The 27,788-nt window shown below is 43.3% G+C and overlaps 1 protein-coding gene across 24 annotated transcripts in view; it reads right to left on the reverse strand.

The window, feature by feature from the left end:
- The window catches only part of NRXN3 (neurexin 3), a 1,033,016-nt gene that overhangs the window by 834,554 nt on the left and 170,674 nt on the right, over positions 1-27,788 (reverse strand). The window contains exon 1 of one of the 24 annotated variants that reach the window (XM_065063778.1): positions 22,782-22,802. The exons of the other annotated variants lie outside the window; for them this stretch is intronic. Within the exon in view, the coding sequence (XP_064919850.1) occupies positions 22,782-22,791 (10 nt within the window). The 5' untranslated portion in view covers positions 22,792-22,802. Of the gene's footprint in view, positions 1-22,781; positions 22,803-27,788 lie in introns of those variants that run through there. 24 annotated transcript variants of the gene reach the window in all.

Raw genomic sequence — 27,788 nt, forward strand, 5'->3', positions numbered from 1 at the left:
ACAAAAATATAGTAAGAAGAAAAAAGACAACAGAAAGAAAATAGAGGCAGTGGAGGGAAATCTTAATAAAAAAGAACAATCCATTTGATGGGGAGGTATGGTTCCCGAACTCCACTAATGTAGAAGAGAGAATGAGAGAGCAATTGGCAAACACAGGAAAACAGCCAACCATTTTGATAATAAGAATGTTGCCTCCTATGACCTACTATGATGAAAGAGAAAGAAGTATCCCCTAGACCCATCTGCACCCATCCGCTTTTAACCACTGTGGCAGGAGCTGTGCTGACAGACTCCCATCTCCTGGTAGATCAGATACCACAGAAGACAAATTTGAAAAACAAACAGTCCCCATTATTAAAATAAAGTTATATATTTGGGCATATATACATACATCTAATCTGTCAAGGCTTAAGGCTGGCAAGCATGCTAGGGATACCCCAGGAAATTCTCATGTGCCTCCACTACTGTTGCTTTGCAGTTGTCAGATGGAGGGCTTATTTATAGCTCAATGGAAGAACTACAATGAACATCTCAAAATAACTCAATGAAACAGCCCTCCTGAAGCAGAGTCCCCACAAGCTACTCCTGAAACCCAGGTCATAATTGTAACTCCACTTCCCTACCAGCAATTTTTTTTTTGTTTGATTACTCACCAGGGAGTGAAATGGTTGCAACTTTATCAGCCTGTTGCTGAACTGCCCTTCCATAAGCAATTCTTATCTACAGAGTCTCTCCAGCCTCAATAGTTAAGTCCCTTAGTACCCTGCAGCCTTCACGCACATTAGTTAGGCTAATGCAGCCTCGGTTCTTGTTAGGTAGCTCCCTCCCAGGCATCATGCACATATAAACACTCCCATATAAACACTCCCATCACAATGGGAGATAGGCTTGCAGAGAGTGAAGGATACTTAAGGACAGAAACCTGTGGCTGCAATTTATTGGACAGTAAGATACGCAAGAAAAATATTTGTCCAAACACAAGTAACAGCAAACCACCCAGTCTGGGCACCTATCAAGGGAAACATAGACTTCAGCTCAACAGCTGTCATACCAGGACAGGATTTATCACTGCCAGTGAAAAGCAACCAAACAGTCATTAAAAAATACATCCTACACAGAGGGAATAAGACAGAGAGAAGAACAGGAGAAGTACATAGGGACAAGTATTCATCTGGCATGGGCAAAGACAGACCTGTAACAGGCTGCAAATTACATGGCATTTAGGTATGAGAACAGGATTCCACAATCTCTGTTCATTAGTTATCATTCTGTTTGGTAGTTTTTGCTAAGCTGAAGCAGCAGGATTCAGTTTACAGGGCACAGATGTGGAAAACAGGAACCCAGATCTATTCCTGCAGATCTGCTGGTAAATCTGGCTTAGGTAACTCCACAAGCAATGACTCATCATGGTTGTAACTCCAGAAGAAGAGCTGGAGGGGCCAGGCAGTTGTGAGCAAACCTGGTCTCATCCGGGAGAGGGCACTGGTAACACGTTAACCAGATCCTCAGGCTACTAAGCACCAAAATGATGGAAAGTTAATACTAAATTGAAATATGTATACTGTCTTCAAGTTCTAGTAGTTTGATGATTTGTAAAATTAAACACTGCATTCTCCTAAACTAATACAGTTAAGTCCTCTGCACTTCTGTAAAACCAAGGGTGTTCCTTGCCAAGGGATCTGCAGAAGCATGTGCGTCACTACCAGGCACTGGTGTTTGGCCAGGAGTGAGCAGAGCAGTTCACCAAACATAGATATTATGGATGCTGCCGACAGGGGTGCTCCGAAAAACTCTGCACGGGTTCCTGGAATTTGGGAAGACAGACTTTTACTTGCAAGTTGTGGTTAATCTTGGAGACCTTTCTAGGTTGAGCTTCCTATGGACTCGCTGCTTCCCTCTGTTCCCCTTCTTTCGTTTGTGGAAGCTCCAAGCCCCTCAGGTCAGAATCAGCTTGCCACTTCCACACCACAGGCTGTAATATTTGGTTTTGGTCTGCGTGCAAAACTGGCTTATCCCAGTGCTGGAGACGTTATAGTTTCAGATCTTGCACTAGACTAGTGGTGAGTTCAGAACGATCATATATGCAGCAACTCTCATTTAAGCTACGTAAGCACATTGTTAGCTCTTTCAAGAGATTGAGACATCTCATCATAAAATCCCAAGTAGATCCCAAGTGCATGGCTGCTGTAGAAGATAACATTCAGGAGCCTCAGCAGTTTGCACTGTTCTCAGCAGCTCTTATTTTTCAAACTTGGCCACTGAGGATCTGTTTCATTCTGAGCCTCTGACTCAGCCCAAGCAGCCTCACTTGCCAAGTCTCGCTCTAACCAGCTGCAAGATGCTCTCCCCACTGCACGAGAGCAAGGCTGCCCCTGAGAAATAAGTACAACTCCTCATGTAGCCTGACCTGCCAACACTCAGGAAACGTGTTGGTTGTACAGCAAACACACAACCATTTAGGAGCTCAAATCCGGATACCCTGGTCAGCCACCACTCCTGTCAGCGGTGGGGTTGGCTTCTGATGTCCGTGCTCTCTCAGCCCAAGGACCAAAAGAGTGAAAGGAGATGATACATCATTACCTGCTTAGCAACATAAGCTTTGCAACACAGGTGGGCAGTTTTGATTTCATCCAGTAGAGGGCAATAGTAGCATAGGAAAGAAAAAGCAAAGTATAGCACTTCATGCACTAAAATAAACAACCGAAAGAATGAAAGGCCCTGATCTAGCAGCACTGATCACAGAACAAAGCACTTAGCTTGTCTACGTGCTCGTTCCATTAAAAATCTCCCCCCAGCCCGGTCCCGTTCAGCAGCACGCTGACTGCCCTTAGATGCTTGTCTCAGGTGAGATTTTTACTGTTCTGACTAAAACAGAGTAAAGATGGTCTGCCTTGGATCATAGCAGAAACAAACAAACATTTCTGGTGGTGTTCATTATAAAAAAAAAAAATAGAAAAAAAAATAAGAAAAAAAAAATCCTTCCACCCCACCCAACTTTAGTCTGCACATTTGGTAAAGCCTAAAATACCAGTGCTTCATATTTCTCCCCAAATTAGCCTCTTCGATATTCACCACTTCTTACACACAAAGAGATAAAACATGCCAGAATTTAAGTGTAAATTCAATGGAGCCAGCTTATGCTAGCTAGGACCTGAAGGTGGTTTTCTACGACCAAGCTGCCATGTACACACAGTCATCACACATGTCTAAAGCTTGTCAGAGTACAGTCACAAATCATGCTTTAACAGCATCTTCCAAAAGGAGTTTCAGAGGTTAAGTCAATGTATTTTAAAAAAAATTACTTTTTTTTCCCAATTCTGTAAAGAAAATTCTCTGCTTCTATAACCTTTCTGTCCTATGACTTCAAAATAATTTACAAATGTAAATGAGTGAAGTCTCACAGGAACATTTTGGTTTTGTTCCACTCAAGCAAATACCATTCTTTAGAGACTGGGAAGTTGAGGCATATGATGTGATAGTCATTTTCCTTGAAGTCATACTATATGTCTGCAAAGGAAAAAAAGATAACTTTTTCTCCAGTTTTTCTTTTTTTTTTCCTTCTTGTATTTTAACCATTTGTGCATACCGCTATTCATGTTACTAGCTAAAGATATTTTTGTTTCTTCTCTGAGGTCCTTCATTGTCCTCATATTATGGAGCTGGGAGATGGAGAGAAATTACTTCTCTATTTACACTCTTCTGCTGTTATATTTATTTGCTTATAAGCAAGATGCGATGCTTTCTAGTATTTTGCTCAACCTATTTATTTCTCCTTTCTCCTAAACAAAAACACCCAGAACTATCTTTCCAGACTTTTTTTTTAAATATCAAATTATCTTCTCCACAAGGATCAGGCAAGCCAAGTCTCACCACAACTGATCTCAAAGTTAAAAACTACCATATTGAACACAATTCAGTGCTAGCAGGGAGTAGACTACCTAGAAAATCAGTGTAGAAAGGGCTGTTAAAACATGAAACAACATTTGCACCTAAGGAAATGTACAGGTTGCAGATCTTGTCCCAGATTTCTGCATAGATACTTAGATGTCTAGATTTCATGGACCTCTGTGGGACTTCCAGCACACAGTAGCAGTGAGATGCCTCTGTTTCTTTGTGGATATGAGTCTTAGCTCTTCCTCTCTCTCCCTACCAGCAAACTAAGACCAATTCCACAGAGCAGAGGTGTGAACTCTCTCTGCTGTGTGATCTGTCTGCTCTGTGTAATGATGATTTTTTTTGAGCTAGCTATGATTATGTTTATGGTAAAAATTTTCTCCTAAAGCAGAAAAGATAAATTGATTCAGGCATCGGGTCACGTATAGTCATATACCTGATGAAACACACAGTCACGACTTAAAGTCTGTCGTACACAAGACAGAGGTACTGCACCTCCCAATCACACAGTGACAGCCTATTCACCATTCTTCCTTGCAAAGCTGAAAAACAACAATTTTGCCACCTGTTGTCATGGGTAATTTTTATGTTATTTTCACAAAAGCACAAAAACAAGGGACCCAAAAGGCCTGGGAACAAGGAGGTCTGGATTCTATCCCATGACTCACAACTACCCCAAAAGCCTTGCCATGTCATCTCAGCTCCTACATCTCACTTTTGAAATGGGGATAATGACGTAGCTGCCAATCCTAGCAGCGACACTCAGACTTGGAAATGCTCTAGTTCATTACTGGTGACATAATATTATGCTACTGGAGAGCAGCAAGGAAAGGATATATAGCCAGAGTCAGAAGAGACCACTAAGACAGTTAGGCTAACTTCTTTTTAGGATTGACACAAGATACTTTAAGGCATTACCATTTAAAACGTTGGAAAATTTTCGGACTGCTAATATCTCTGAATATTGCCACCTTAACCCTGTGGCCAGCCCTTTGACTCTAACAAGTGGCTAGTGCAGGGATTTAGTGATAGCATTGCTTGTCTGAGTGTGACAGGTATGTTTATAACAACAACAACAAAAAAATGACCTATTTCAATAAGGTGTTTTTCTTCTACCACATAAAACAGAATCAACCTGTAGTATCAGCACTTTCCCTGCCAGCAAATTAAAGATGCTGTAAGTAATGCTGTAAGCCTGGAGTAGTTGTGTGGCCCTGTGTAAGAGGGGCTATGAGACAGCAGTAATTCCTGCATTGTTGAGGGGTGGCCAGGGAGCTGGACTGGACAGAGGAACAGCTCTGTGTCTCCCCAATCCTCTCCAAGCTGACACGGATGGTCACTGTCGCCACAAGAGATGGTGCCTGACTGCAATTACCCGCATTGTCACCTCCAGCAGCATAAAGCTGTTATTGCCTGGGAACAGTTATAAGCTAGAAAAGAGGCTCAAGTCTGGCACCTGGAAAACGTGACGCAGTGTATATGTGGGAGCTTCTATGTCACTCACAAAAGCAAACAACTCGTAACGCTCAGTAAGGTGATTGCAGGCAACAAGCAGCCAAGATGCCTCCTACATGCAGGCCTGCAAATGCATCTTGATTCAAATACTGAGTCCATCAATCAACCCCACGCAGAGCACAGACACCCTTCATGACGTGGATCCTAGAAATAAGGCAGTCACCCATCATCCTAGTGCTGCATCCCCACACAGTTCAGACACACTGAGCCTGCTCTACAGTCTTGAAGCTTCCCCCACAGCCAGCACACCCGTGTCTCCACACCCAGCACCCCACCAGCAACCTGACCACTATGCAGTGCTCCCAATATCCCCCTCCTACCCCCTGAGCTGGGCCATCACACCTCCAGCAAGGCAGCCAAGCCAGCCTTCTGTCCAGTACATCCCACCAGGGAAGGAGACTTTGCTCCAGACACCTGATGCAGCAGGGAAACTTGAGAGCTCTGTAACAACAGCACATTTCTATGAACTTAACACAGCTCACTTGCACTGTATGATCATTAATTTATTTCTGTTCTGTATGAGGTATTTCCTTACAAGCCTATGAATGTTTCCTAAACAAATACTACTATGTTTTCAAACCAAAATTGTCTTCAGTTCTCCCATCCCCCTAAACATACAGATGCCTTTTCCATACATCAGATCTACATTTTTCATCATTTCCATATATGTATTAGTTTGAAAACTGCTCCAAACTTAATTGCTTCAAGACAGTCAAGACAGATCACACCGTTTTCATCCTACATGTGCAAAACCTAAGGCAAAGACTGACTTAATCAGACCCACATTTCAGAAGTCCAAATTCATAAGGTGCCATGTGGCTACCTAATGCTGGCTATAAATATCAGCCACAAAATTGTATTTTGAGTTTAAAGTGTAGAATATATCTAAATCATAGAGGTATATCATTCTGTCCAGTTATTCCAGCTTCCACACTGAAAAAGTAACACTGAGTTTGTAGTAAAGAAACAACTTTGTTCACCACCCCCACACACACAGAAATAATGTCAGTACTGGATATATTGCCTTATCCGTCCATGCAAAGGTAAAACAATATCTTGAACTACTACAGAAAAGAGATGAACAACTGAATGGACCAGGAACAAAGGACAGGTGTCTATAGGTAGTGAAACACAGCCCTTAAACAACTGTTGTGAAAGGCTCTTTAAGTAGCTTTTGTATTTTAGTATTTTCTCGTTAAATATTCTATAAGGCTGAAAGGGACAACTGGCAGGGTATTTTAAGCGGCATGATCTGTCTCCCCTTTAATTTTTAATTTCCCAGTAAAAGTGACAGTGTTATCTCTAGAAACTCAGTAGCTCAGGGGCATTTTTATAGTCCTCAGCTTTGCATAAATTCTCCCCAGAGATGGCAAGGTCCTCTGACTCTCATTTAGCTAACATCTGACTAAACTGCCTATTAGACAATAATGCCCTCCAGCGAGAAGGGAAAACAGGGTTCTGTGTTCCCATGCCTTCTCCTCCCTCCACCATCCCCAGTCTCCCACAGAGAACAGATGAGACTGCAACAGCAGCCTGTTTGGGGGGAAAATAAGTCAGTGGGTGAGACATGACTTCTGAGAGTTCAGAAAGGCTCAGCGATACAGGAAGAAGCCTGCTTGAACAGAAATTTCACAACTGTTTCCTTATGGTTAGGCTGTTGTTTTTCCTTCCTCTCTAGCTAACAGGGAAAGCCCAGATCACCACAGGGTTAACCACTTCAGTGCTGTAGCCCACCATGCACTCTACAGCTGGCAAACTCAAAGCTCTGTAAAAGGGACTGGAGATGATACAGCAAGAAACAAATGTCAAACATGCCCCAAAACCACAGAAACCAGCCCTGTGTTCCCAACATTAAGCATTCTCTAGCAAACACAGCCTCACACACAAACAGGATCCCTGCTGGCCTCGCATCTGCCAGGGCTTGTGTATCCACACAGCAACCCAGCAGGAAAGAGTCAGGAGGTCTCTCCTGATCTTTCACCCTTCTGCAAAAAAATATTTCCCAAAGGACTAAATATATCCAAGTGCAAGGAAAACAGTTGCAGAAGTGAGGACAACAGAAAGGAGTTTGACAGAGCTGTTGTCCTCGGTGGCTGTGCTTGGGGATACACCTGCCAGCAATTCCAGAACTTACATCCCAAGCCACACTTCCCATCACCATTCCTGGGCAAGGTGGTGCTGGGTGTATTCCCTCCTTGTTCAGCTAGGCACTTTCCTCCACCTTCCTAAAGAGAACTGCTTCTTCCCCTGAGCGGCTTCAAACAGAAAGCTTCAAAATTAAGATTTTTGGGTTTTCTTGTGTTTTTTTCTTTTCTCTGTCCTACCTTGCTGGAGACCGTCCAGGATTTACAGTTCTGGGGCTGAATTCTTCTCTCTGAAGAACCAGCAGTGAAGGTAAAGGAGCAAGACCCATGAAAGGGAGCTGAGGATCTAACCACTGGCTTTCTGTGCCCTGGATCAGCCAGGGTTGGAAGTGCTGAAAGGAGAGTTGCCTTGCTCAAGAGAAAAAAAAAGTGTGCTTCATGCAGCAGGAGTATCTCCAGCTGGTAATCTCCAAAACAAACAGTACTGGGGATCAAAGAGCCATGCCCTTTACACTGCTCTTGCAGTACACGTTTGCTCTAATCTTCCCAACATGGACTTCTACTAGATTCCACAAAAAGAAAAGCACTTAAGACATTTCAAACTTAACAAAGCAAAATGCATATGCATTACAGAGCAGCTATGTGGAATTGAACTGGCAGTGAAACTGTCTGACTGAATCAGTTAGAGTTATTTTATATCTGATTTCAATTATTCTGCTGTGCAAGGAGGTGAAGGTCATAGAACAATTTAGTGGTAGGGCTGCAGACGGATCCCAAGTGACTGACAACTAAGCCCCCCTCTCCTCCAGCCCCAGCCTATCTCTTAACAACCAAACTGCACGGGAGTCCCTTATCAGCAAGTGACAGATGCAAGTGGGTCTCCAGGATGGAAACAGGAGAAAAATAGGGTCCCCAGGTTCTGAAAGGGATGAGAGGTTGCCAGGGACATCACTTTTCACTATTTACTATTCTTATTTTTCATTCGATTACACAGAACAAATACACTTGGCTATTAAGCAGAAAGGCACCAAGGGACCTAAAAAAGACAAATTAATTCCTGATTTATGAATAGAAAATGCAATAACTATAAGGGGAAGTTAGCATATTGCTTATGTACTAAATGATCATTTCATAGACAAAACTGGGAATAAATCCAGGAATAAAGATTAAAAGCAAAAGGGCTGTGGTTGTAGTGCTGGGGGTCTAATCCACAAAGGAATATTATGGAGAGCACTATTAATTCAGTCACATGGAGGAATGACAGTATCGTTGCAAAACAAAGACTATTTAGACTCACTGTATAGTAGGGCTAAGGCAGATAAAAGCTTTTCACAACAGTAACGGGAACAAGAATTTTGTTTGTATGTATCTATATACACTCACTTATGACTGTGTGTGCATAGCATTTTGAACTTCCCACATATCCTCTGCTTTTCCAGTCCTCTACCCTCCCACTTCCCCACCAGTGTGCCAGATTCCTGTTTGCAGCCTCCTGTTACTCCAGGCTTAACTTCCACACACAGATTAGTACAGGAACCACACAACGCTACACGAAGTGTTGGCCTATAGCAAACTTATCTCAGCTGTGACCTAACTTTGATATAACTGAGAGCTACGTAAGATGCACAATGATTTGGGAAAAGCAGTTGGCTCTTACAGCTGAAGGATGGGATGCTGGAAGTTGCAACAGAAATGAGTAACAGCTCAGGCCTAAGGAAGCAGGGATTGTGCCAGTCTGACTTCTGTCAGCCAAGCAAAGCTGCCACACAGTAAGGATATGCAGACTAGAAAGCATTTAGATACGGCCTTGGAAGATACACTGCTTAATACATGAACCAAACTGGAGCTTTTGTGCATCCTTAGCACTGGGATAAAGTGATGATGGAAGTCACAACAGATGGGTGCCAGAAGATTAACAACCAACAAGAAAGCACATGGTAACTGTGATACTGTATACAAGAAAAGGTAGCAATATGGAGCACAAGTCTTATGAGGAGCAGTTGAGGGAACGAGGATTATTCAGCTTGGAGAAAAACCTTATCAGTCTCTACAACCACTTGAAAGGAGGTTGTAGCACGGAGGGTGTTAGTCTGTTCTCCCAAGTAGCAAATGATAGGATGAGAGGAAATGGCCTCAGGTTGCACCAGGGAAGGTTCACATTGGATATCAGGAAAAATTTCTTCACAGAAAAGGTTGTCAAACATTGGAACAGTCTGCCCAGGGAAGTGGTGGAGTCACCCTCCTGGGAGGTGTTTAAGAGACACATAGATTAGGTTCTTAGGAATACGGTTTAGAGATGGACTCAACAGTGTTAGGCTAATGGTTGGACTCGATGATCTTACAGGTCTTTTCCAACCAAAAGGATTCTATAATTCTATAAGGCAGCACTGAAAGAGTAAAACCCAAACTCATGGACATATAAACTGGAATTCTAAACATGTAGCTTGACACCAATGCATAAATAGTGCCATTCTGGTTAATCGCTTTTTCCCATAATGTCTAATGAAGGAAAATAAGTGAAAAATCCAACCTTGGGTCACATCTATAGCTAAAAGCAATTTTTATAAGACCCCTGGACAGACAATCCAGCAGCAAAAAGCGCATTGACGTATCTCACCACCAAGATGATTAAGGCAGTAGAGCAGCTCCCTTATGAGGAAAGGCTGAGGGAGCTGGGTCTCTTTAGCTTGGAGGAGACTGAGGGGTGACCTCGCTAATGTTTATAAATATGTAAAGGGTGAGTGTCATGAGGATGAAGCCAGCCTCTTCATGGTGACAACCAATGACAGGACAAAGGGTAATGGGTTCAAATTGGAACACAAGAGGTTCCACTTCAATTTGAGAAGAAACTTCTTCACAGTGAGGGTGACAGAACACTGGAACAGGCTGTCCAGGGGGGTTCTGGAGTTTCCTTCTCTGGAGACATTCAAAACCTGCCTGGACGTCTTCCTGTGTAACCTCACCTAGGCGTTCCTGCTCCAGCAGGGGGATTGGACTAGATGACCTTTCGAGGTCCCTTCCAATCCCTAACATTCTGTGATTCTGTGAATTGTATCTGCAACATCTCTGATACAGAAGTGAACTGGATGAAACATCAAGTATAAGGTGGCAAGCCCATCAGCAGAGCCATAACTTTCTTTGAAGAATCCTGTAGTGTCTACAATTAAAATAAATAAATAAGAAAAAATAACTCATACATGAAGCAAAGCTTCTACTTTAGGAAGGTGAACAAAACTCATTTGGTGTTGTAGAAAAGAGAGCGCAAGTGTCATGTAAGCATCTATGTACCATTAGTCATGTACACTTCTTCATCTGAAAGAAATCCAAACACACAACTAACTTCTGCAAGTGCCACATAGGGACACACAATTCCTAACAGTCATTCCAAACCAGAGATATGGAATATGGAAATTTTAATCTTTCTACCTATAGATACCATATAGAAAGACACATATTTCAGGAAACTTTATCCTGTTTAAAAAAAAAAAAAAAAAAAAAAGACCAAACAACTAGTAAATGGAGAAGAATTTTATCACCATCAACCTGGAAGTCTTTCACTAAATCAAGTTGCTTAAAGTCCCATCTGACCTGGCTATGAATGCTTCCAGTAGGGCATCCACTACTTCTCCAGGCAACCTGTTTCAGTGTCTCACCACTCTCATAATAAATTTATTCCTTATATCTGATCTAATTTACCCTCTTCTAGTTTGAAACTGTTACCCCTTGTCCTATCACTACAGGCCCTAGTGAAAGTCTCTCTCCATCTTTCTTATAAGCTCACTTTAAGTACTGAAAGGCCACAATAAGGTTATCTTTTCCAAGCTGAAGAACTCCAACTCTCTCAGCCTTTCTTCACAGGTGAGGTGTTCCAGCCCTCTGACCATTTTCAGGATCCTCCTCTGAACCTGCTCCAACAGGTCCACGTCTGTCTTGTACTGGGGACCCCAGAGCTGGATGCAGTACTCCAGGTGGGGTCTCATGAGAGCAGAATTGAGGAGAATCACTTCCCTTGACCTGCTGGGCATGCTTCTTTTTATCTAACCTGAGATGAACAATCTTTCTGGGCTGCAAGTGCACACTGCTGGCTCATGTCCAAATTTTTCATCCACCAGTATCCCCAAGTCCTTCTTCACAATGGTGCTCTTCATTGATTCATTCCCCAGTCTGTACTGATACTGGGCATTGTCTCAACCCTGATGCAGGATTTTGCACTTCACCTTGTTTAATTTCATGAGGTTTGCATGTGTCCACTCCTCAAGCTTACTACCTAGGTCCCTCTGGATGGCATCTCTTCCTTCCAGCAAATCAACTGCACCACTCAGCTTGGTGTCATCTGCAAACTTGCTGAGGATGCACACAGTCCCACTGTCTTTATCATTAATAAAGCTATTGAACAGTGCTGGTCCCAGTACAGGCCCCTGAGGGACACCACTTATCACCGATCTCTGTTTGGACATTAAGATATTGACTACAACTCTTTGGATGCAGCCATCCAGATAGTTTTTTATGCACTGAATTGTCCATCCATCAAATTCATATTCACTGCTTCAATCACTAAAAGATTTTCTAAAACAGGAAAAAAGGCAATTAGAAATTGTACAAAAACCTGATTAATATCTCGTATCTGAAAACAACATACAACTGAGGTAGCCCAGCAGGCAACATTCATTTGGGCCACACTTGCAATGACCTCACCTCCTTCTCTTTCTTAGAAAGACATTAAAATTAAAGGAATACAATGCATCAAGGGAAATTCACCTGGGCTTCAAATCCCCATCTTCTCTCCTCAATCTAGGTTCTCTCAATAGCCCTTAATCCCCCATACCAGGCTCAGTAACCTGTCCTCAGACCACGTCTCCAGCAGTGCTGAATGCAATTTACAGTCATCGATGTGCTGCTTTTGTTAAGACCATGGTATCAATAAACAGCAGTAAAAACAAGCTGCTAAAGAAGATACAGGAAATTTATTAGAATGGATGCATGCCATGGCTGGCATAATAACTGTTGATAGCCAATTCATAAATCACAGCTAGATTCTCTGGGAGACTTGTAACTCCCGGGCAGATTCCCTCATAAAACAAAAACACTATGAGGAAACGAATGAGAGACTGCTGCCAAAGCCAGTGCAAAACCTTTGCTATGCCAGTTGCAGCCTCAAAAGCTAACAAGGATCCACTAGTCTAAGTTACCAGGCTCAGAAACAGCTAAAAACCCAGCTGGAAGTGTCATCACAATGAGCTTTCTCACCTGTTTTTCCAGCCAAGTGGGAAGTGGCACCTCAGACATGCTCTCTAATCTCTCTCAAGGCCTGCAGTTTCAAGAGAGCCCAGTGACCCAGAAGGCAGTGCAGTAACTACCAAAGGTTGCCCAGCACTTCAGAAGCTCTCAGTCTCTGTGACACCATCACACACTTCACCAGCACAATGAGCCTGCGTGCACCTGACACAGTAACCCAGGGCTGCCAAGGGAGTTATCGCAGCACATGTCAGTGCTGCAGGTCCTGGTTTGACCATGACCTCAGGCAGGCTGTCGTAGAAGACACAGAAGTGCAACAGTGTGTCTGAGCAACCCAAGCAGCTGAATGTCATCCTGCTCTCATGGTGGCAGGACCACCCTGAACCACATCTGCACCATCCTCTGCTACACTAACCCTGCGGCTTGGCAGGCACAGTCTTTGCAGTAGCCCAGAAGCAGAAGTGCTGTGCTGTTTCAGTTGCCCCATTTTCTCCCAGGGCAACCAGAGTCTTGTTGCCTGCCTCTGACCTTCTAAATATCAGGGTGATGGTGCCCTGGCCCATTCCCTCTGGCTTTCAGAAACCCCTGGGATATGCAAGGTCCCTGCCCACAAGATGCTGGTGACCAACTATTGCATGCCTATCACAGAGATGAGCTGGCAAACTAGGGTATCCGTTTGGGCTCCTGCCCCAACTGATCCCTGGAGTCCTTATTTGTTCTGCTCACCCTTTCTTCCATATCTGTGGTGTCTGATCCATGACAGTGGTGATGAGAAGGTAAGGAGGACAGAAAGGGACTTCAAGACGACAAATGTTCCATGTAAATTTTTAATGGCAATAAACTCATTTTATTTTTATGATGATTTATTAGTGTGCTTACAAATGTATAGACTGGCCTAAGGCATCATTCCATTCTATTAGAGGTTGCTGCTGCTTGCAGCTGGGAGTGATAAATAGCACCTCCTATGCAAGAGTCTCAGGAGACTTCTTGTTATGCAAACACTTTACCTTTTAGGGCACCGCAGTGAGTTACAACCAGGACCACCAGGACCATGCACTGCAGCCTTACAAGCTGTAACTGCTACACCCTGCTTCAAAGCCTTCTCCTCTGCCTAGGGTACTGCCAGCTTGTGCTGCAGGTTGAGGTTATCATGGCCAAATCTCCTTCTAGTCTGCGTTCACAGGCCATTCTCCTTCTTGAGGAATCCATCTCACACCTTACCAGTCAGGACAGCTCCATGAGGGCCATGTAAGTATTTCCAGCTGTACTACACTGCTCATAGTGTCACAACATATTGGCTTACCCAGCAAGAGATGAACTTACTCAGGGCTGCCCGTTTCTCCAGCATATGTTACTACAACATTGCCATTTGGCACTTACGCTGCATCTTGCATTTAGGAATCTCAGACTGCTTTTTAGCATTATCATTATCCTCATTTTCCTTTCCTCCTGTAAGGAAATCACTCACTTAAGCCCAAAAAAGTTTAAGTCACAAAACAGGAAAAAAGATTCTTCAGTTGCTCTATAGTCTTCAATATATCTTGGAGCCAAGAAGTGTTGACAAGGTGCACACTCTAAAGATCTCGCAGCACTTGAACACTAGAAGCTTAATCCACTTCTATAAACCATTACACATGAAATTGAGGCACGTGGATAGCAACTATCTGGGCAAAGGTCCTACAACCATTTAGTGTCAGAATTATTTAGTTTACAAACACCCCAATTAAGATATGCAACACCATTTTTGCCTTTGCTGTTACAAACAAAAAATGTTAGTTAATAATAAAAAGCTCAGGAACAGATACTAACTGCTCAGATTCTTCTTCAATGCATAAGCCATGAGACTATGCATCTCCCACCAAATCTTTTTAAGCAAGGGATTTTTGTGATTGGGTGGACGGGGGGAGGAGGGTTGGCTTGGTTTGTTTTCGGTTTTGTGGTGATTTTTGTTTGGGGTTCTGTTTGTTTGTTGTATATTGCTGTTGTCTGAGGGATTTCTGTTTGTTTGTTGTGGTTTTGGTGTGGGGTTTTTTGGTTCTGTTTTGTTTTTTTTAAATACATCCTTTCTGTTAGGAGATCCTAGGCATGCAGGCCACTTTACCAAAAGATTTGCACTTTTCATTAAGGCAAGAGCAACATGCAACAGTCACAACAGAAATAACACAGAAAGAGCCACAGTAAAGAATGATGCATATATATATACTGACAGAAAAAAACACCAACGCTGTGGACTCCCTCCCAGGCAGGTGGTACCTGACAATATTTGCACCCTGAGCACTTGCTGCACACTCCTGACACACAGTGTGCAACTCTGACCTAAAAGCTGAGGCTCCAGAGGGAACAGCTATAGCTGCTGTGCAGATCATACAGCTCTGAGCATGCAATGAGTACTCAGTCAATAATAAATAACTGTAATAGATTTGATTGGGCTTGAAAGTGCTCACTTTTTGAAACTATCTGAATTTAACTTCAACTCTGATAGTTATTTTTTTTTTCCTCATACTGCTAGCTTTGATGTCAAAAGTGAAGGAATAAGGGCTTCCCATACCACTGCCATCAAGGTAACAGATGTGATAGACTCAGGCTTACTACTTGTTATTGATTAAAATTTGTCAGAAGATGCTTCGGAAAGGCTGCAAGAGGCTTCAAACAGGGTAGAAAAAAAAAGGTGAAATGTATTTCACTCCCAGAAGTGTATTTCAAAAGACTGAAGGTCAATTATCCAAGCAATTTACAGCCAGTCTCAACAATTTGGCTGGATTAGAGAGTATAATACAATAGGGGAGTTTTGCTCACTCTCCCAGCCCTGCCTTCTTTAGCAGCAGGTTTGAATGCCATGGCACCCGGATTGCTGAATAAAGCAGCAAACAAGCATTCGTCAGTGGATCTTGGCAAGTGCAGACTTAGAGAGCATATGCTAACTAGCAAGCATTGCAGGAGGGTTTAAATGCTTGAAAGACTGGGTTGACGATAAATCAGCAAACAGGATACTGATGCTTTAGTCGCCGAGAAGATCATTTGATTGGTGGGAATTATTAGTTATTGGAGGAAAATGCACAGAGATTTGGCAGTTTGAAAGTGGATTTGTTCAGAAAAATTGATAGTTTTGCACAATCTGTTCATCCCTCACCATCTCCCTCTTTCCTTCAACACTGACCTGTCAGAGCCCCAGCCAGTGCCTTCTGCAGGCCCCACCATGAGAGGCTGAAAGCAGAGCCTTGCTGCTTTACACACCCACCGTGCTGTGCCACACACCCAGCCTGATACCATCATCGCCATCAGTACTGGATCTTTTATAACTGATTGTTTTAACTACACACAAGGCAGGTAGTAACATCCTGGATGGGTGAAACAATGCTGCCAAGCTGCTCTCACCAGCAGCCAGGTACACTGAAATGTTGTGAGCCAGTACATTATTTGTATCCAAGGTCACCATCTGGGTTGGTACCTTCCTGCTGCTCAAGCAAAGCTCACTCATACACCCACATCCACCTTAAAAAGGCCAAAACATGCCTATGATGCAAGTGCTTTGTTTACTTATGACTGCAAAATGCACACACATGATCCCTTCCTGACTAATAGGACTATAACCCATTAGGCGTGCTTCTACCTGCCCATGTGCTAGAAGAGTGATGAGTATTTGCTGTGCATTCCTTCCTTTCATATATTAACAATTGCTCATTTCCTCTCTTCTCAGAGCAAACAAGAACTACAAAACATACCTGATCCAGAACATACCAATTTTATTTCAAGTTGTTATAAGTTTCCATTTCCCTAAATGCACAAAGTTGTCTTTCTCCCACAGGGGAGCAGAAGGGGTTAAAAGCCCACCCTCATTCTCCTTGATGGAGGCCATCCAGCCATGACCCTGGCTGAGTGGCAGACACACAGGAAGTGGATTATCAATAACTCTTTTTTCTGCCTTCTTTCACCTTCTCTCTATACAACACCAATGAGCCGGAAAATGAAAGGAATAATGCAGGTTTAAGAGGCCAATAATTAGGTCACAGCTGATCTCAGCTCAGATCATCTGACAGCTGGTGCCTGCCCTATCCTGCCCTAGTGAGCACGGGGGCTTGCAGGACCAGGGTTTGGGCCAGCCTCCCCTCCTCTCTCCACTCTACCTCTTTGTTCCCAGGCTCCTGAGCAGTAAAATCGACAACCCGTAATGCAAATCTACAAGGTTACCATCCACAGGAGTTTACAGGGATAAATACTTAGCTTTTGTCCTAAAAATACCTTAAATCCCCTTTCTTGCTGCCTCACCATCATAGTGCCAGACCAACACCGCAGCTGAGCTGTGGCTTCAGTGCTGTCCCCTTCCTCAGCCAACTCCATCCTGCCCACTCCTGAACATAATCTCAATGTTTGCTTGTTTTAGCTTCCATAATCCTGTTGTCTTGCAAATCTCCTCACTATAATCCTGCTTTTGTCTGTCAATACAATTTGTTTGCTGTGGGGAAGAAGGGAGGTGAAACGTTACTGGGAATGGAGAAAGCCTTTGCTGCTGGTTTTCAAGGCTCTGCTCATTTTCAAACACACGCTGGGAGATTTGGCACCGCTGTCCACTCCAAATCTGAGAGGGGGGTCACAGCCTCCAAAAATTAAGAGTTTGCTGGATTGAACCAGTAGCTGCTGCAGAATTAATAGCATGACAGTAAGGATGCCTTGCCATACATTCCTGCACACACTAGAGGGAGAGCAAACAAGAAAAGCAAAGCAGAGGAAAAAGAGAAGCTCCGCTCTTCTTCGATGAAGGGCTCACACTGTCTTTTTTACCTGGGCAAAGCAGGGGTAAGAGCCGAGGAGTGGGGCAGTACTGTAGGCAGCAAAATACAAGGGAGGAAGGAACAAAGCCTGTATCACTTGCACACTAGCACAATGGTGATGGGTTGACAAACAAACTGGTAATTGATTGGTAGGAGCTGTGGCAATTTTGTGTGTTTGCATGAATAAAGAATCAGCTTAATCAGACTAATTCCTTCCAGTCAAAACACAACATGGGCTGCAGAACTCACAGTAAAACTCTATTGCACCAGCCAAGTTTTACACCAAAACAAAGGAGCTGTGAATTCCACCCAATTTGGATGCAAAACTGACAGTTGGGCCAAGTGCCCAGAAAACACTTCTGAATTCAGACAACCACCCACTGAAAAAGGGCAACAAATCATGAAACTAGGTGATGATAGTATTTGGTGGTTTGTTTGCAAACATTTCAAAAAGATATATAGTACCTGAGCAAGCTGCTCCTCAGGCCTGCTGAAGTGAAAGGACAAGACGGGGGCTGCATGCCATTCCAGGAATGAAAGAAATATAAGAGCAGAAAAGTATCATTAACACCCCTTCCCTCATGTCAGCTCTCTACCTCAGGTCTCTTAGTAGGAAAGGAAGTATTAAAAAGTTGCATTCAGAATATCCTTCCCCCTGGCAAAGTCTGGCTCAAGCTCTTTGTGGGGAAAAAAGGGATTTTTGGATTTACACTGAGCTAACCTTGAGATCCAAGCACTCAGGATGCTCAAAGCATATTCAGATCAAGTTGCAGATGCTGTTCATTCTGCACTTTCCTTTGCAAGCCCTCCTGTGTAACATGTACTTCTGAGAAAAACTGACAAAAACATCACCTGAAAGTGCATTCTGGGAACCATTTCTCAAGTCAGTAGCTTTCACTACTATTTATGTAACATTTGGATTCCACTATGTAATATTTGTTTGCACTATTAATGGTTAAGTCAATTAACTACAGAGTTCAGCTTAGTGGAGATTTTAAGTCAGAACAAATAGTCAGAGCCCGTAAATCAAATAAATCAGAGGCTAGCAAGCACTATTAAACAACTTCTGCATCCTTAGAGCAACACAGAGGGGATTCCCCCACTAACAGTTGCTAATGCATGAAGATTCTAGGAAAGGCATTTTATGAAGTTGTTTATAAACTTACAGGAGCACAATACACGAGGGATTTCCCTGCTGTGGGAATTTACAGCTGAAACCAATGGCTGCATATCCAGGGCTTTCATGAAGGGACTGGGACTTTGAGGAAGGAACTATGTGCAGGGCCAGGACACTAAGTAATTCCAGTACTGCAGGACTGGTGTCTTCCCACACTAATTTCAAGTAGATCAGGAACCTGTTATTCATCATTTTATTCTAAACATCCTGTGTTTTAGTTGCCTCTAAGTGGGAAAACCCTTCCTCTCCCTTGCCCTGCTATTGTCTTCCAGTTACAGATTAATATATTCACTCACATTCCTCTGATAACTCTGCCCACCGAGGTTTCCAGAGATAACAGAGCTTTTATCAGCAACTTCATCCCACTGTCATCCAGCTATTTTCACCTACCCAGGTCTGAATTCCTGGCATTTTTAATCTCATAGCAGTGTATCACACCTCACCTAATTTCTGACCAGTCATCTCAAGATACGCAGCTCGATGTGGTATGTCTTTAATCAAATGGAGTGTTTCCAGACAAGTCGCAATATTTCACACTTATAGGCTTCAAAGTCTGGTATAGATTCTCCAATCTCCTCCAACGGGTCAGCTACTACTATTGTGCCCGTTGCAGAGGTGAGGAATCTTAGTCACAGAGCAGGGAAGGATCTCTTCTCTGGCTGCAGCAGAGTTGGTAACCACATGATAAGGATCTAGATGATCCTGATTAGCTGCTTTTATTACCATCTACAAGACTCCCTCTATACACACTTGGAACTTGCAATTTTAACTACTGTCACTTAAACCACATGGGAGGAAATTTTCCCCCAAAGGTAGTGTTCTTGAATGACAGGAAATACTGCTCCCTCTGCGCACCAGGAGATGAACCACTGATGCGCCACAGGACACCACTCCATGCAGCCAGAACAGCCTTGCTGTCTCACCTGGAGTGTTGTGTGTCCAGAGGCAGCAATGCCATGAACAACCACTTGCTGAATCCAGGGCTCCCTGTACTGGATGACACAGAAATTATACTGCAAGAGATCAGAACTGAGTGGGTTTTTTTAAAAAATGAGCAGCTCTTAGTCTAATATTTAGGTTCCTCATGCTGGCTTACTGAAAGGCATCCAATCCACAGAAGGGCTGTAATCCTGTACAGCCAGCCTCCTCATATTGACAATCTGATTCCCACCACCTGGGATTCCAAGAGTGGAAATTTGGCTACTTCTGAAGTTTAAGGAAGCTCAGCTTCTCTCCTTCACTTCTCCCACAACACACCCATATCTCCCTCTATGTTTTCCCCTAAAAGCAGCCTACGTGTTTCAGAGGTTCAGGCATGATTTCCCACAACAGTCAGAAGCAAAGTCAAAGTCAGGAGAGAGTGAATGTTTTGCAGAACCTGCAGTTCCCTTCCACCCAAGAATGTTAGTGAAGAGAGGAAGGTGGTGAAGTTTGAATACAGGATCATCCTGTGGGCACTCACACTACTGAGCTCTAAAAGCTGTAAATAGTACATTCTGCTCAATCCAACAGAGACACTGAGGAAAAAGGATAATTTATACTTCTGTATGCACCAGTGGATTCTGAGCCATTTTGAAATTGGTATATATAAAGTTTCAATGCCACTGAATAGAACCTTTACCACCTGCCATGAGACAAAGTAGGTGCTCAGCTACAGTATGTAGGACTCCAGAGCACAGGAGAGAAAGGTTCTTCTGCATCGAGTGGAGAAGTAGGGCAGATGAGCGCTGAGACAGGGAGGTGTTAAAGGTGCAGTTTTAGCCAGGTCAGAAAGGCAAATAACTGCTATTAAAGAAATTGTGATGTTTAAGTCAAAGAGCTCAGTTTTACACCCAGGATGAAAGCAAGTCCCTGAAGACTTCCTACCTCTGATACCTCATTGGATGTTGTACGTGAAAATTGGTTTTGCCTTGGCTTTTGAGGGATGCATTTTTCATGACTGAGGAAAAGCAAAGCCCTCAATTCTGGAATGTCAAAATTTATGATCAGAGCAGGGTCTGACATTAGATTACACAAAATCCAAGAGATGCATCAGGATTTGTTTTAACAATCCATGTACCAAAGTTTACTTGTGTGACTCTTTTACAACTGCTGACACCTTTGACTAAAGCAATCCCCACTGTATCAGGGTAGTTCATGACTTAAGTTCAGAAGACATGATGCTGAAATCCTGTAAATGCATCATCAGAAACTGCTTCTTGTTCAGTGCCGCATTAGACTGTATATAATTTGCTCTGTAATCCACTTAACTGGGACATACTTCCCCAAGGAAACATGTTTACTCACCAGATTCCACAAGGATCTGTTTTAAGACAGCAATACTTAATATTTCTGTTAAACAGTGGTTGTTACCATTAATTCTGCTCAATGGGGACAAAACGCTTCTGTTAAAGGAAATTTTGCTAAGACTTGGCAATGCATAGTGTTAACTCAGGACCTTAGCAGGCTTGCATCAGTTAAGCATCTTTCTAATTGGGACAAACAATTGCTCCATGTGTGACATTCAAGCCCTCAATTGTGCTAAGACTATACAACTTGCATTAAAGCAGACAAGGATTTCACGTGGCCCACAGCCATCAAGCAGCTCTCAGAAATGAACTCTAATAATCTTTATCCCATTAGACCCCAATTCTACTTCCCTGAAATCAGTGGCAGCTCAGACATTCAGTCCAAAGGAAAAAACTAAGCTTTTATTGTCCTGTGTTTAACTCCTTCTCCCTTTTAAGACAGAAGAGATCCTGAGATGGTTTTACTAAGTGTATGCTACAATATCAATGCCATCAACACTGCTGGGAATTTTTTCTTTCTGCACAGCTGTGAAGCTGAGCATTTAACCCAAATTCTCTCTCCTGACATTTATGTTGGGGCACCTCTCAACATAACTGGGAGACTGCCACTGGAAACAGCAAAGATGATCTGGACTGTGATGACCTATCATATGAATCCCTAGGGGAGCAATGAGAAAACACAAGTGTAATTAGAGACCCTCAACATACCCATAAAAGTAGGTTTGGGTGTGAGGAGACTGACAAGCCAGCTCACAGCTAGTTCCAATCCAAATGCAGTGTTTTGCTGTTTGCTTTCCCAGTGTTTTTTCTGCACTAATTCACAACCACTGTAACATCAAGATAAGCTTCCATATGCTTCATTTACTGACAGTAATTAATTTCAGCCTCTCCCCACACACACATACGTGTTCATTTTATCTGACAAGCAAGTCATGAAAAGGAGTCCATTCTCACAAAAAGAATACAGGGCAGCTATCAGAGGTTGTCTTTCTTCTTTGCTAAGAAAATCTAATTGATGTATCTGCTGCCAAGGCTGCCTTTCCCAAACCCTGCTTCTCGCCCTGCACCCCTTGGCCCAGCTCAGGTCTCCTGCTTCTCTCTCAGGCCTTACCCTATACCAGAGAATCGTTTTTAATAAAATGCTTTCTTCCAGATTAAAAAGGAATAACTGGCTACAGGAACGTCTGGGTACCTATCTTCCTGCTCAAATAATGAATCCATAATGACCATGAGGAAAGGAATAAATGAATTAAGAGGCTTAGCAAATCACTCAGAGAAGCACAGAGTCTACCTTCCTGGCTCCCCCTTACTCACTGACAGTTTAACCCACAGTGGTGCCAGGGGGAAAAAAAGAAAAAAAAAAAAAAAAAGTAATACCATATAATTGATTCCTCCTTAAAATACTTTGTTTTTTTCACTAAAACCCACTTTTTGCTCCTTTGTTCTCATGCCTTCTGTCAGCTGCTGCTCTCTGTTATCATTCTATGTCTTTATTATGTATGATCTGTTTGCTAAGTCAGTATTCTTTTACGAAGTTTGGTAACTGTATTTTTAATTCTCCAGTATGTCTCAGTATCAAGATGGAAGAGAAAAGTAACCACAGTTCCGAATACCAGTGATGGGAACAGAAGATCACACAACTAAGTCAGCAGTTGAAATCCCAACAAGGCCACTACAGAGCTGAAGTCACCATTACCTGATTAAAGCTCATCTTCACAAAAGAGCCAAGGTGGAAGTTGTACATCAGACAAATTTGACAAGAAACAAGAGACAAACAATCAAGAGATTTTAAAAACTGTTAACCTAATTTTCACTATACCATCAAGCATTGCTCCTCCATGCAGGATCGCACAGACAGAAAATACAGATCTGAAAAGTCCCAAGATGACACCACGATTCCTTGACTGTCAGCAGACAAAAATTAATAAATACTTCAACTTGCAGTTCTCAAGAAGAGAAAAGCAGCACACACTGGTTGACATGTACTCTCTGCCGCCATTCCAAATGAGTAAGGAAACAGACATGCACATGAAGAAGGGTCTAGAGTCAGAAATAACAATATCAACAAATAAAACAGGAACCAAGTCTGTTCCCCACTTCCTACCAGACACTAGTTTGTATAGGTCCCTTTCTGTTGCGGGGAAGAGGCGGTGCTGCTTAATTTCATCTTTAGATACATTTTCCACTTGCTTGACCTTTATAAACCAGCAAATCTATGCCTTTTTTGCTCTTTGAAAATCTTTCACAGTCTGCCATCTTGTGAGAGTAAAGCCTCATCTCCCACCCACGAGCCATGCCCAGACTTCTCACACTAAACAGTGCGTCCAACTGTAACAGTCAACAGCTGTCTATTCCAATCTAACTACTCCTCTTAAGATACCCGAAAAACAACTAATTCAGCTGAAAACTCCTTCCTTTCACGGAACAGATAAGGACACTAAGCACAGAGTGCCTCCAAACAGATTCTTACTTTAGGTGCCTTTTGGTTTTTTTCGTGGTCCGATAAAAGAGAGCTGGGGCTCGGTTTTCACAGCACTCATAATCTATGAAAAAGTAAAGAATTGAAGTCATGGAGGAACCAAAGATCAAGACCATACTAAATATCCAAGGTCAAGAAATACTTCTGGTCTGAGGTCTGACAGCAAGTACTGCGGAAAAACTAAGAACAAAATTTAAGAGTGCTGAAGTCATCACTAATGACATACCCAACAATAGATTTTCTTTATACATCTATCATTTCCTGCACTCTGCCCAACATTCTGAATTAACACAACAATGTCTATGGGATTTAACCTGCAGAAATGACATTGTAGGTGTGAACTTATTCTCCAACTCATATTTGACCATTTTATCATGAAACGGAATTTATCAGTCAATGGTTTAAGATGTTATAATCCATTTTCTCAGAAGCGCAGCAGCAGGGAACGGAGAATCAGAACGTAAGTAGCTGTTCATCCAAAAATGCAGCATAAGCATTAAGTAAGGCCAGCTGAGACAATGCAAATAGAAATACAAAGCCAGCTGGGTAGTACATGATAGTCAAGAAAAAACTTACATCCCTTTTTTGGAGGCCACTATACAGAAGAGCTGACCCACGCACATTCATCTGCCCTTTTTCTACTATTAGATGCACAAAGGGAAAATGCTTTTAGCTCACCAGTGTTTTAGTTCCCAGTCCAGTTCCAGAGAAAATGTACTTCTTGTCTGTAGAGCAAATGGTGATAATCCAAGGACTAAAGACAGGACATGACTTAAGATGGAGCTTCCTTACCCCTCCTAGAAAGCAGCCATCAAGAAGATGCTGCCATGCTTTCCCCACTTACTCAAATCAGAGCACCACTTGCTGGCCCTGGTAACTGGATCTTCTCATTGTCATTAGGTTTTCTACAAAACATACTGTAACGCAGTAGCAGGCCACGCAGGTAAGAGATCTGAAGTAATGCTAGTGTGAATTTATCTCAGGCAGGATCAAAACAGCATCTTTGGGAGAGAAGAAAATGGCTACTGGATAAATAGGAAAACATACTTGCCCATATAGCCAGTGCAAGAGCTCCTAAAAATTACCCTTGTTTCTTGTCTCCCAGAAAGGAGATGATGCTCCCTTTCATTTCCATCTTCTTGGCCCTTTCTCTGCCCTCCCACCTTATGTCAATGACACCTTCTCTGCCCATTCTTCATTTTCTCCATCTGTGTCTCTCCCTCCCAGCATCTCTCATGAAGCAATTGCCCTTGTTTTAATCCTTTATTTACTTTCCAGCAAACAATGGCAGCAGTGGTGACTGCTTTGCGGGCGGCTACTCCTTTCCCTCACTTCATTGTCCTCCCTGCTCAGGCTCAACAGTTCCGCCTCAGTGCTGCTCTCCAGAGACTCCCACAGCAAGGAGCAGCCTCGGCTCTCACCTCTCAGACTTCAATAAGTTAAGTTAAGGGAGAGCACAGGAGGGGAGAAACATGTCATACCCACTGCAGTCAGCCATTTTGAAGGTCATAGCAGAGAAGCCTTCCCCTCTGCCTGCCAACTTGGAGCTGTCACGGTTGTCACAAAGCAAAAGCCTCTGAGTGAGGGACCGATGTTCCCTGCAAGTCACTCCTTCCTTAAAATAGGACCAAGAGAATGAGTAAGCTCAGCAAGGGGAAACAAAAAAAAAAAAAAAAGAAATAAGGTGAGAGAAACAGCCAGGCTCTCCGCCAGCATCGTGCTGACAGCAAGAATGAGACATCGGAACAGCAGACCAGCTACATGCTAAGTTACTCACGCAAGTGCCTCATGTCCCTAAAGAAACAATGTGGTATAAGAAAGGACCCTGTCAGCTAAGGTCTTTCCCCTCCCAGAGCCTTTATCCCACTGTGGAGCCAACTGAGCACTTTGATTATAGAGGTACTCACACTGTACAGCTGATACAAATTTGGCTGTGCCTGTGGCAGCAGAGAGCACTCAGCCACCTTTCCTATTTTTGGCATTATCAGGGCACACAGCTATAAGCCAGCCATTGCACAAACATATAAAGACAGTCCCCGTTCCAAAGAACATGCAACAGAAACTGCAACAGGACACTGCAGAAATACACAGAGAGAGGACAGTGCATACCAGCACGATGCATTTTATGTACAGTGCCTTATTTTCCCTTCATTAATCCATTCTTGTTATGAACAGTAATCAACTGGAATAACAATAAAACTCACTGGCAATGTGATTATCTCCTCTACTCACAGATTTACTCTTAAAATGATCCTCCCTTGCAAAGGGCTTACACAGCTGCTCCACATAACACATGTACAATACCTACTGCTGTCAGGTATATCCATACTCACTCAAGCAACTTCTGGTGCCAATTTGTTGTGTCCTGTCTTGACTTCACTGACAACTGCTGGTGCTCAGTGTATCACGGGGGTGGGAGAAGATGTGCAGGGAACAGCGTCAAATGTGTCTTAAGCTAAAAGCCAAAACCACAACATACCCAAACACAATCAGTGGCTGATACTGGAAGCAGTGCCCAAAATGACCCCTCCTCAGCTCCAAACCCACAGTAGAATCAGGGCTGGAATGCATGGGCCCAGTCCCAGCTGCATCTTTATCCATACCATCCACACCGCCTCCACAGTGTCACAGGCTCTACACCCCAGTGAAACTTTCACATCTCATCACTTTGTCAACTTCATAGGAACGTTTTGGAGCTCACACCTTGTGAGTTCCTCTATAATCCAAACCTCAGTGATTTCTCACACATAGCAGAACAACTTCAGAATTATTAACTCCAAAACCTGTCACTAGCATAAATCTTCTGGTATAAAGTAACTCAAACCATTCTCCTGAATAATCATCTCTTCCTACAGGTTCCCTATCTAGTTGCTGACCAAAAATGCATTGCTACTCAGTACAAAGGCCTGAAACAGCAGCCCCTATACTGGCTAAGCTCACACCCAGCACTAATTTAACTTAGTGAGCACCTCTCCAGGCAAAACTTCGCCCTCAAATGCAGCACTGGAGTAACTTTATCCTAAGGAAATCAACACTAGAAAGTGAGGAAAATGTAAGAAAATGGAAGAGAAAGAGAAAGACAGGAACAGGGGGCAGTCAGAGCTTGCAAATTATCATGGACAAAGGATAGTCTCAAACAAGGAGTAATTCAACCATGTCAAACACCTTTTCTCCTAATCAGACAAGAACACCCTTGTCGGCTGGGGAGAAGGCACACAGCCAAAAGCAACTCAGAGACAGCATGAGGTGAAGACAGCAAAGCAGTCAAAACAGCTGCAGGTATTTGGGCGTCTTTGGCCAAGTTCATCACATATTATAGGAAGGTGGCCTTCACAGAACTACAGATCCTTTCTTCATCACTTTGACAAGTTTGTGATAAGCGTGGAGGCCAGTATCTGGTGGAGTGCCTCAGGGGTCATTGCTGGGGCCAATATTATTCAATATATTCATTAACGATTTGGACGAGGGAATAGAGTGTACTATCAGCAAGTTTGCTGATGACACTAAGCTGGGAGGTGTGGCTGACACACCAGAAGGCTGTGCTGCCATCCAGCAGGACCTGGACAGGCTGGAGAGTTGGGCGGGGAATAACCTGATGAAATTTAACAAGGGAAAGTGTAGAGTCCTGCATCTGGGCAGGAACAACCCCAGGTTCCAGTATAGGTTGGGAAATTACATATTAGAGAGCAGTGTAGGGGAAAGGGACCTGGCGGTCCTGGTGGACAACAGGATGACCATGAGCCAGCACTGTGCCCTTGTGGCCAGGAAGGCCAATGGCATCCTGGGGTGTATTAGAAGGGGAGTGGCTAGTAGATCGAGAGAGGTTCTCCTTCCCCTTTACTCCTCCCTGGTGAGACCACATCTGGAATATTGTGTCCAGTTCTGGGCCCCTCAGTTCAAGAAGGACAGGGAACTGCTGGAGAGGGTCCAGCGTAGGGCAACCAAGATGATTAAGGGAGTGGAGCACTTCCCTTATGAAGAAAGGCTGAGGGAGCTGGGGCTCTTTAGTTTGGAGAAGAGGAGACTAAGGGGGGACCTCATTAATGTTTATAAATATATAAAGGGTGAGTGCCATGAGGATGGAGCCAGGCTCTTCTCGGTGGCAAACAATGATAGGACAAGGGCTAATGGGATCAAGCTGGAACACAAGAGGTTCCGCTTAAATTTGAGAAAAAACTTCTTCTCAGTGAGGGTAACAGAGCACTGGAACAGGCTGCCCAGGGAGGTTGTGGAGTCTCCTTCTCTGGAGACATTCAAAACCCGCCTGGACATGTTCCTGTGCGACCTCACCTAAGCGTTCCTGCTCCAGCAGGGGGATTGGACTAGATGATCTTTTGAGGTCCCTTC

Source organism: Columba livia, chromosome 5 (assembly GCF_036013475.1).
Source record: "Columba livia isolate bColLiv1 breed racing homer chromosome 5, bColLiv1.pat.W.v2, whole genome shotgun sequence".
In the NCBI taxonomy this organism is placed as follows: domain Eukaryota; kingdom Metazoa; phylum Chordata; class Aves; order Columbiformes; family Columbidae; genus Columba; species Columba livia.